Raw genomic sequence first — 10,842 nt, 5'->3', positions numbered from 1 at the left:
TTAAACCAACAAATTTTTGTGTGTGTGGTACGCGTTCTTCTCACTGTTGTGACCTCTCCCGTTGGGGAGCACAGGCTCCAGACGCGCAGGCCCAGCGGCCACGGCTCACGGGACCAGCCGCTCCGCGGCACGCGGGGTCCTCGCGGACCGCGGCACGAACCCGCGACGCCTGCATCGGCAAGCGGACTCCCAACCGCTGCGCCAATAGGGAAGCACTAAACCAACCCCTCTTTACGAAACATAACCTTCATCCCGTTAAGACCAAGCTCTCGCGAGACAACAAGACACGCCGGAGCGCGTATTCGGCCGTTGCGCCTGCGCGCGCTTGGGAAGCCCGCACTTCCGCCCGAGGCGTGTTGCGACTCACAGCAGCTTCCCGTCCCGTGTGGTGACGTAGCTGTCTTTTCTCGGCTAGGTCGGCCGTTAACGGACGGAGGCCCGCTGAGCTGCGGAGTTGCAGAATCTGGCGTTTGGAGCTGCGGTTGTTGGCGAGATTTCGCGTTGCCCGTCCTCCGCCATTTCACCGATAATCAGCGGATCGCTTTGCCAAGTGCCGGGAAGAACAAAGGAATTCGGAAGGAGACGCTCGGCTCCCGGCCACCTTGCTCTGAGTGGCTTCCTTTTCCGCTCGCGCCTGTCCGGAGAAACTGGACTTATAATCGTCAGTGGATTGTAAGTACCCGAGACGAAGAGAGCTCACTGCGCCCCGCTTTTTGCGTATCTTTCTTCCGGGAGAGTTTGTGGATTGGGAGTATCTGCTGAGCCTTACTTTCTGTGCCGAACATCATTCCGTAGGAGCCGCCATTTGCTTTCCCTGCGTTGTCCTGTAGCGGCATCTAGAGGTTGGAACTTGGCATTGCAGCTGATAGATTTAAATGGACCTGCGTAAGGCAATGCGTCAGTAACGACTGGTATTGTTACAGCATATTTAGAAAGACTTGGGGCTTAATTCAGAATAGACGCTTAATTGCTATTCTACCTAGAACTCTTTGTAGTTAAAGACTTCAATTTATAAAGAAGTGGTCTTTCTGTTGAAATAGCTGAAATTTTTCAGTGCAACAAGTGGTTATTAGAGAAAAAGTGAGTCACAAAGAAATAAAGATGAGTAAGAGCAAAGATGATGCTCCTCACGAACTAGAGAGCCAGTTTATCTTACGCCTACCTCTGGAGTATGCCTCTACCGTGAGGCGGGCGGTACAGTCTGGTCATGTCAACCTGAAGGACAGACTGACAATTGAGTTACACCCTGATGGGCGTCATGGAATTGTCAGCGTGGACCAGGTCCCATTGGCGTCAAAATTGGTAGATCTGCCATGTGTTATGGAAAGTTTGAAAACCATTGATAAAAAAACCTTTTACAAGACAGCTGATGTCTCTCAGATGCTTGTCGCCACAGTTGACGGTGATCTCTATCCTCCTGTTGAGGAACCAGTTGCCACTGCTGATCCCAAAGCAAGCAAGAAAAAGGATAAGGACAAAGAGAAAAAGTTTGTATGGAACCATGGAATTACTCTGCCTCTAAAAAATGTCAGAAAGAGAAGGTTCCGTAAGACAGCAAAGAAGAAGTATATTGAGTCTCCAGATGTGGAAAAAGAAGTAAAGCGGTTGCTGAGCACAGATGCTGAAGCTGTCAGTACCCGTTGGGAAATAATTGCTGAAGATGAAACAAAAGAAGCAGAAAACCAAGGCCTTGATATCTCTTCCCCAGGAATGTCTGGCCACAGGCAGGGCCGTGACTCATTAGAACATGATGAGCTTCGGGAGATATTCAATGACCTTAGCAGCAGCAGTGAAGATGAAGATGAGACACAGCATCAAGATGAAGAAGACATAAACATCATTGACACTGAGGAAGATCTGGAAAGGCAGCTACAGGACAAGCTAAATGAGTCAGATGAACACCACCAAGAAGACGAGGGAACTAATCAGCTGGTTATGGGAATTCAGAAACAGATTGATAACATGAAAGGCAAGCTCCAAGAGACCCAGGACAGGGCAAAGCGACAGGAGGATCTCATCCTGAAAGTGGAAAACCTGGCTCTCAAGAACAGATTTCAGGCTGTGCTGGATGAACTGAAACAAAAGGAAGACCGAGAAAAGGAGCAGCTCAGCTCTTTGCAAGAAGAGCTAGAATCACTCCTAGAGAAGTGAGCAGAGTTTTGATACTTAATTTCATTCCTGACAGTGGTCAGCCTTGAAAGAAAAACTTTGTTTTCATCACCTGGACTAGATAGTAAAACTTTGTAGTAGTTCCCAATTTCCTCCACTGCCTTCTATTGGATTTGTCTTGCAGACAAATGTAACTGTGAATTTCTATCTCATTTGTCTTTTGGAACCACTTTGGTGGGTGTTTGTCCTGTAGTAAGTAGGAATGTATAGACAGTTAAATGTAGGGAAGTTGTAGGATTAGTGGGGTGAACAGTTCAGTTTAGTAATTAATCACAGCTTCACTGCAGGACTTTGCTGCTGTTTCTCTGTTTACCAGAAGCTGCCATTGCTACTCTGTGATGCCATCTGAGATAAATTAGTAGAGTCTAGTTTGGTGGCAGTGAAGTTTGTTTACATATGTTTTCCCATGCTGTAGCTATTGTCCCAGTTATTCAAAGCAGTTTTCCACGTTTTGCATTGCAAATCATTTCATAAAGTTGTTTTCACAATAAATAAAAGCAAGTAATTTTCACCTTATAATGTGTCTTGCTCTTTTAGGGGTAGTGGGTATCAGATCCTCTTCTGAAGTGGTTTCTTTATGGGGTTTAAGGGACTGACCAATTGGATTCTGTTTTGTAGGAAAAGAAGCAGTTATGTTAGAATTTAAGAAAAAGAGGAACAGCAGAGGCAAAGAAATGGGGAAATGTCATCTTTGCATTATGTTTCCAATCCACCTGCTCCATTTGGAGGTCAGGAGATAAAGAACGTTCCTAAACTATCCTAAATTCTTTTCTTTCAGCCTGATCTCACCACATTCTCTCACTATTTTCAATCCTGAGCTTATTTCCATTTTTTTCAAGGAGTTTAATTACTACTCTTTCTCTATAATAGTCTATTGGGATAAATATTATTATGCATCTATCACACCAAAGTCTAAGTTACCTGTTGCCCATGTCCTCACTAGGCTGTAAATTCACCGACATTACGTACTTTGCCTTGTTAGTCACTGTAAACTTACTAAAGAAGAGTAGAGATTAAAATCACAAGTTCAGGAGATGTGGTGCCTGTGTTTGTATCCTATTTCAGTGACCTAGTTGAGATTGATCTTGGGCAAGTAAATTAATCTGTTGGCTTCAGTTTCCTCATCTCTAAAATGGAGGTGATAATATTACCTACCTGGGGGCCCTTGAGTTGTTGGCTATTGAGTTGATACATATAAGGACTTAGAACAATTCCTAGAATAAAAGCAAACTATTATTGCCTATTTACTAGGGTCTGAACGTACAGGGATTAAAAATTTGATTTAAAGACTGATTGAAATGGTAGAAAAGTATAAAGAAACAGCTGCTTTAAATGGGGTTGACTGATTTCAAATTAAAGAATCATTCTAAAAGTTTATAAATTACAGCAGAAACAAAGTTTGCTTCAAATACATCCGCAGCATAAGCAAACTGAGTCAGTTTACTACTGTAGCTTTGGTTTTTATTTGATTCATTTACGGCTTGGTTTTGGATAAATATTAAAACCTCCATAATGAAGAGTAATTATCTGTTATGTAAACTTCAAAAGAGAAAAACTTAACTGAAGAAGATTGGGATCCATTTCTCTTCGTGTAAATCCAGAGTTAAAAAAGACTCACTTTTCTCACAGCTCCCTTGCCTGATGAGTGTGATGTATAGTTGGGCTACGGTTATCAATATTTCTGAGTTCGTGAATGGAAGTTGAATTTTTTAAATTAGTGTTTTAAAATATTATAAGAAAAAACACTGAAAATATTAAGCAATGCAGAAATTTTACAAATTCTTAATTTTATTCACTCCCCTATTGCCGATCACTTAGGTTGTTCATTTTAAATTTGCTATTACACAGAATGCTTCAATAAGCATGTCAGTGTGGTCTCTGGTTTGCATTATTTCTATAGATTAGGTAAATGGGATCTTTATGTTCACATCTAAATGTCGTAAAGCCTGACGTTTTGAATTTGTAGATCAAATGTTTGAGACAAAAAATTTGGACAAATTCTGACCAATCATGTCTCTGAAGGACTGTCTTCAACTCTGCTTAAACTTTTATTACCTGGTAAGAACTGTGTGAAAACACAGACTAGGAAGACTGCTCACCACACAGCAGGTATATTGGCCTTCTTTCTATATTTCAAACGCCCAGCTCTTTCACACTACAGAGCTTTACTTATATTACACTTATATTTCCCTTTTCCTGGAACAGTCTCCAGATAGTCTCATGGCTAGCTTTTTGTTACTCAGCCCTCAGCTCAAACCTTACTTTCTCTGGTAATCCTATCTGGCTACTCAGTCTGATTGCTATGGTACATGTGATGTGGGTGTGCATCTTCACTGAAAATTTGGAAGTTCCTTTGCCATTGTTTTCCATGTATGCGTGGGAGTACATGTGCTCCAAGTCCAGCTGTTTAAATATATTTCATGGAACTTGAGAGCTGTGTATTATTGCACAACTATGTCTGATAATTCAATGAAATTACAGACGATTTCCCTATTAATGCCCTCATGATGCCTGGCGCTGATTACTAACTTGGTTTCTCCAGAACATATACATATATGAATTTAATGCAAAAGCAGTTGATGACTTATTGTAGTATCCTGCATCTCTTGTGTTTGTAAAAACAGTATGTGCTTCTAAAAAACAAACAATGAACCATAGGTAATTAATGGACAGTTTTAAAAAACCAAAACAGTTTTTAAAAACCCTCAAATGTGAGGGACTTCCCTGGTGGTGCAGTGGTTAATCCACCTGCCAATGCAGGGGACACAGGTTTGAGCCCAGGTTCGGGAAGATACCACATGCTGTGGAGCACCTAAGCCCATGTGCCACAACTACTGAGCCTGTTCTCTAGAGCCCGTGAGCCACAACTACTGAGGCTGCATGCCACAACTACTGAAGCCCGTGCATCTAGAGCCCATGCTCTGCAACAACAGAAGCCAGCGCAATAGAAGCCCGTGCACCGCAACGAAGAGTAGCCCCCGCTCGCGGCAACTAGAGAAAGCCTGAGCACAGCAACACAGACCCAATGCAGCCAAAAATAAATAAATATATAAATAAAATTAATTTTTAAAAAACCATCAAATGTGATACGAAATTTTAAAAATTTAAAAAATTAAAAAATTATTTTCTAGTTTAAAATGGCACATTGTGCTCATGAATCTCTTTTCTCTGTCAGATAGCCTGCTAATATAGTAACCGCCAAGGGCAAGGAAAATAGGAGATGAGACAACAGTGGATGAGAGATGTCAATGTTTTCAGAAGGCCAAAGCAGATGAAGAAACGATAAATTCATAGATCACAGAAAGTTACATGCTAAATGTCTGCAAGGAGGTATACCAAGGAGAAACAAACCCACCCACTTGATATAGACACGGAGGCTCAGTTTTTGCAGGCAGTTTCCAAGGAAGAGAGAAGGTGTGAGGCTAGAAACAGGATTCATTAATAGCTGTGTTCAGGGACTTCGCTGGCAGTCCAGTGGTTAAGACTCTGGGCTTCCACCACAGGGGGCACAGATTCCATACCTGGTCTGGGAACTAAGATCCTGCATGCCATGTGGCACAGACAAAAAAAATAAGATAATAAGATCTGTGCTCAGAGCTGTTGGATGTCCAGGAGCCCTATCTCACTCAAGCCAGATGACTTTTCCTTCCCCATGCCACAGACAGAAAGTTTATTTTCTGGGTAAATTGAACCAAAGAAGGCACAGGTGGAGGCTGGGGGTCCATAGCATTGAACAAGGGAATTGTGTGAAAGTCTGTTTTCTGACTGCAGGATGTCAACCCTCTTCTCCCACTTGGTGTCATTAAATCAGTACCCAAAGTAAACACCACCCGCACCCCCCCTCCCCCGCAAACACACACAGACACACACACACAGTCAAGACTGGAAGATTATTCTCTGAAGAAACCATATGGTACCAGAGAAAAGAAATCCAGATACATTTGGGCACTCTCCAAAGAAAAGGCCAAGTCACTACTTACTACAATGAAGTCTACCTGTTGACAAACAGTATCCACGCACAATCTGCTTTTAGGTGCCTCACTTTTAAATGTTAACTGATACCCAAAGAATCAGACAAGGAAAGCTTTCTAAATGAAAGAATCCTTTTAGCATACTTTCTGCCCCCTCCACCATTTTGTTTTTACCCCCAAAGTAAAATACCGCCTAGGGCTTAAAATGTAAACTTTAAGAGAATTCGTTCCAACGCTGGGATTATAAGCATATGGGAGGAAAAGTGTGTCCTGACAGCGGTACCCTCACTGATGCCCCAAACTGCATCTTGCCTACTAGGCCTGTAGTCAGTTATATCCAGAACTGCTGCTGCATAAAGCTGCATGGCTCCTCAGCAAGAACCCCGAGACTTAGCACGCACAGAGCGCTGGAGCCACACAGGTCTTTTATATCAAGTTTTTCAGCTGTATATAAATGTTTTCCAATGCGATTGTACACGGCCTTGACTTAACCTCTAGAAATAACGAGGGTGTGCGTCCCACCAGCTCACAGGGCTTCAGGCCAGGATCCTCGGCGATGTTACCACGACACAGGGGATCTGCCCGCCTCAGGCCTCCCCCGGCGTAGCCCCCGGCGGGCAAAGAGCTACACCTGGAGAGGCGCGGCGGCCGGCACCTTTGTGGAGCCGCCATTCCTCTCCGGAGACGATTAAGGGTTTTCTGATCCGAAGGAGCCACCGATTGTCAGGTAAACCCCGCAAAGTGTTTGTTCGTTTTCCCTATTTTAAACCTTTGTCTCTGTAGATTGACTCTTTGACCCCAGGCGCGATCAAGCACCTCCCATTTTGTTTTGCCGGGAGGTGGGGGTCTCTGGCCGAACAGGAAGGCAAGTCTTCCTCCGCCGCAGCAGCGCCTGGAGTTTCTGGCCGTAATCGCAGGAATTTATCGGACAGCTTTCTACTGCTGTACTGAGATTCATTAGAAGTGTTTCTCTAGTCTGCCCCGGGGCCCGCGGGCGCTGGGACTAACGGGCGGCGCGGAGCGAGCGGGAGGGCGGCTGACGGGTTTAGGGCCCAGACGCGACGGCCGCAGGGCGCCAGAAGAGGCGCGCGCGGGCCCGCGGGCCGGGGGTTATTTCAGTGCGTGGGGAGGGCGGCCCGCGGCCTAGTCTGGGGTTAAGCGGCTTCTCCCGCGCCGGAGACAGAGCCAAGAGCAGGCGGCTGGACACGGGACGGCCTCCTAAGCTCCAGAGAGTTCCCTTCCTCGGAGACCAGCAGAAGAGTGGGCGAACATGAAATCCAGTCCTGCCATCCAAGCCGCCATCGACCTCACCGCGGGGGCCCTTGGGGGCACAGCATGCGTCCTGACCGGGCAGCCCTTCGACACAATGCAAGTGAAGATGCAGACGTTCCCTGGCCTGTACAAGGGCCTCGTCGACTGTGGCCTGAAGACGTACTCCCAGGTGGGCTTGCGGGGCTTCTACAAAGGGGCCGGCCCCCGCGCTGATGGCCTACGTCGCCGAGAACTCAGTCCTCTTCTTGTGCTACGGCTTCTGCCAACAGTTCGTGAGGGAAGTGGTTGGATTGGACAAGCGGGCGAAGCTGAATGATCTGCAGACTGCGGCCGCTGGTTCCGTCGCCTCTGCGTTTGCCGCGCTGGCCCTGTGCCCCACTGAGCTGGTGAAGTGCCGGCTGCAGACCATGCACGAACTGGAGATGTCAGGGAGGATAGCAAAAAGCCATAATACAGTTTGGTCCGTCGTGAAGAGTATCCTTAGAAAGGATGGCCCCTTGGGCTTCTACCACGGACTCACGAGCACTCTGTTTCAAGTAGTACCAGGCTATTTCTTCTTCTTCGGTGGCTATGAACTGAGCCGATCGTTTTTTGCCTCGGATGGATCAAAAGATGAACTAGGCCCTGTCCCCTTGATGTTAAGCGGTGGAATTGCTGGAATTTGCCTTTGGCTTGTCATATACCCAGTGGATTGTATCAAATCCAGAATTCAGGTTCTTTCCATGTTTGGAAAACAGGCAGGATTTATCACAACTCTTTTAAGTGTTGTGAAAAACGAAGGAGTAAGCAGCTTTATATTCTGGTCTGAAAGCTACTTTGATTTGAGCGTTCCCTGCCAATGCGGCACTATTTTTGGCTTATGAATACAGCAGGAAGATGATGATGAGCCAGTTTGAAGCATACTGAAGTGTCTTGGTGAATCTGGATCCAAGTACACGCCTTTGAGGACTATAATTTAACTCAGAGTTTCATGGAGCACTGGACCAGTGTGGTATTATTTTTGACTTCATGGGAACTTTGCTTTTGTCTTCCCTGCTTATATGCTAAATCTTAACCTTTATGGAAGAACCTCTATTTTATATCATATAATTTCTGCCCATAATTGTATTGAAATAGAAAAGTTGCTGCTCTTGTGTTTGGTGAGATAATACAGGGCGAGTGGGTGGCCGTATGTACCTAATCTGAAAAGCTAAACATAGTTGTATCACCGGGCTTTTCCATAAATCTGCACATGTACATGCAGTTTGTTTGCTTATATGTTGTGAGTGAAACACAGTTTGGTTTCCATGTTTAATCTCATGTCACTAGAAAAACCGAGTTAAACATGTTTCAAGATGGTTATAAATGATTACTTAACCCACTCAAGATGTAGGGTCTCTTTAAAAGTCTGCTTAACATGTGCACTATATTAGCCAATTAAAGTTTTTAAAAAGTGTTTGGTGCTTGAAAACGAAAATATCCATCTACATTTTTTCATTTACAATGATTTATTTTATTTTTTGTTGAGGTAATCTTGATTTATGGCATTATATTTCTACATCTGTATACCCTACAATGTGCTCACCACCAAAAATTTAGTTTTCATCTATCACCATACAGTTGATCCCCTTTATCCACTTTGTCTCCCTCGTTTACTTACCCGCTCTGATAACCACTACTCTGTTGTCTGTAATGTCATGTTTGTTTTATTTGGTTTTGGTTTGTTCATTTATTAGGGGTTTTGTTTGTTTATTATAGTTTTTCATATTCCAGATATGAGTGAAACCCTATGGTATTTATCTTTCTCTCTCTGACTTACTTCACTTAGCATAATACCCTCAAGGTCCCTCCATGTTGTCGCAAATGGCAAGATTTCATATTTTTTCTCATCTAGATTTTTTGTTTAATATTTATTCATTTATTTGGCTGCACCGGGTCTTAGTTGCGGCATGCAGGATCTTTAGTTGCAGCATGCAGAATGTTTTTTTAGTTGTGGCATGCGGGATCTAGTTCCCTGCCCAGGGATCCAACCTGGGCTCCCTGCACTGGACCACCAGGGTGGTCTCTGTCATCTTAGATTCTTAAGAGGAGAATATACCTGCATACTGATGTGTCTTCCACAGCCTCGAGTTAAAGTTTCAGAGTAGGCATCCTGGATTTTCCCAAGATGTTCTACTCTTAAAATAGTGCTATTCATCTTCAAAGTGGGATCATATTCCACACTCTTAGTTGGGTGTGGCCTAGAGCATTAGGCCTCTGGGAAGTAGCCTGGCCTTTGTCTGTACCAAATTTCCTTCCTCTCTTCTCCCAAAGAGCTTCCCCTCTGCTCTACTTTAGACTGAGGAAGGGGTGAGGGATGGGGCTGTGCTTCTGTGCTTGGATGAAGACCCATGTAGTTGACAACAGTTCTTGGCTTCCAGTCTCGGGTCCTGGCCTGGGTAGGATTCCAGGATGTACTATTGGCCCATTTAGGGGTTGTTGATTCCTTTTGGATCGTTCACTGTCCTCTCTGCCTCCACCAGTCAGAAACCCTTCCAGGGAACAGAGAGTGCCAAAGCCATGAGAACTTTTTGTGCCCTGATGGTGATCAGGTGACGTTACCAGTGGATGAAGTCCTTTCCTCTCAAATAGAACTAGACAGAACTTAGTGCTTGCAGTCCACAGTGATTAATGTTAGGGCTGACCCATCCTGAAGTTTACCTGAGGGCTAATAACTCCTTGTCATTTTTTTACAGTGTTGGAAACTTCTAAATTTCGTACTGGCCATCTGTGAGTTTTATTGATGACTGTATATATGATGTGATTTTACAAAGCAATGAAACATAAGAAAAGCAACTTTATTAAACTGTACCATATGTATGTATATAGGCACTGACAAAAACCAAAAACAGAAAAACATAGTTTGTCTGATCCCCACACTCTTGTGCATGTGTTCTTTGGCCCTATAATGTAAGAGGGTCATTCTTACTAAAGTAAGCCTCATCATTCCATGATGATCCAAGACCAGCAGAGTCTCTCTCATTAAGAAGTGTTCTTAAGCAGCCTGTAAAGCTGAAAAGAGGCAGGCTCCCAGTGTCAATGATCGCACGTGGCATGTGTGTCAATCACTGCTGGTGGAATGTACACCTGGTATGGAATCCCCAGTTTCCTTCAGATTTTTTCTATCTGTGAAACCTCTGAGGTAAGTCTAGCCATATTGCCAGAGGCAAGAGGGTCAGGGTGATGGATGTTGACAAATGGGGGCTGGGGCAGACATTTGGGGAGGGGATGCTCTGTGTCATGCCTGGTGTGCTCCAGAGCGGTGGCTGGTCTTCCATTTGCTTTTTCTTTAAAAGAAAACCATTTTTCTACTTTACTTCTAAGTTATTTATACATTTAAGTTATATATTACGTACGTAAGTGGTCAGTAGCTACTTAATGGGGCTTCATTCAAGCAGATCTGGATTAAAGC

General features: G+C 44.3%; 1 protein-coding gene and 1 pseudogene across 1 annotated transcript; both read left to right on the top strand.

Annotated features, from left to right (window-relative positions):
- The first annotated feature begins 328 nt into the window (after positions 1-328).
- On the top strand, positions 329-2,688 carry LOC137221783 (transcription initiation factor TFIID subunit 7-like). The gene has a single exon (XM_067732003.1). The coding sequence runs from the start codon at positions 1,102-1,104 to the stop codon at positions 2,149-2,151; it is 1,050 nt and encodes a 349-aa protein (XP_067588104.1). The 5' UTR covers positions 329-1,101; the 3' UTR covers positions 2,152-2,688.
- A 4,636-nt stretch (positions 2,689-7,324) lies between these two features.
- LOC137220819 (mitochondrial ornithine transporter 2-like) lies at positions 7,325-8,519 on the top strand (annotated as a pseudogene).
- Positions 8,520-10,842: the final 2,323 nt, after the last annotated feature.

Source organism: Pseudorca crassidens, chromosome 3 (assembly GCF_039906515.1).
Source record: "Pseudorca crassidens isolate mPseCra1 chromosome 3, mPseCra1.hap1, whole genome shotgun sequence".
NCBI classification, from domain to species: domain Eukaryota; kingdom Metazoa; phylum Chordata; class Mammalia; order Artiodactyla; family Delphinidae; genus Pseudorca; species Pseudorca crassidens.
The sequence above is the reverse complement of the archived record's forward strand: the minus strand, read 5'-3'. Positions and strand labels throughout refer to the sequence as shown.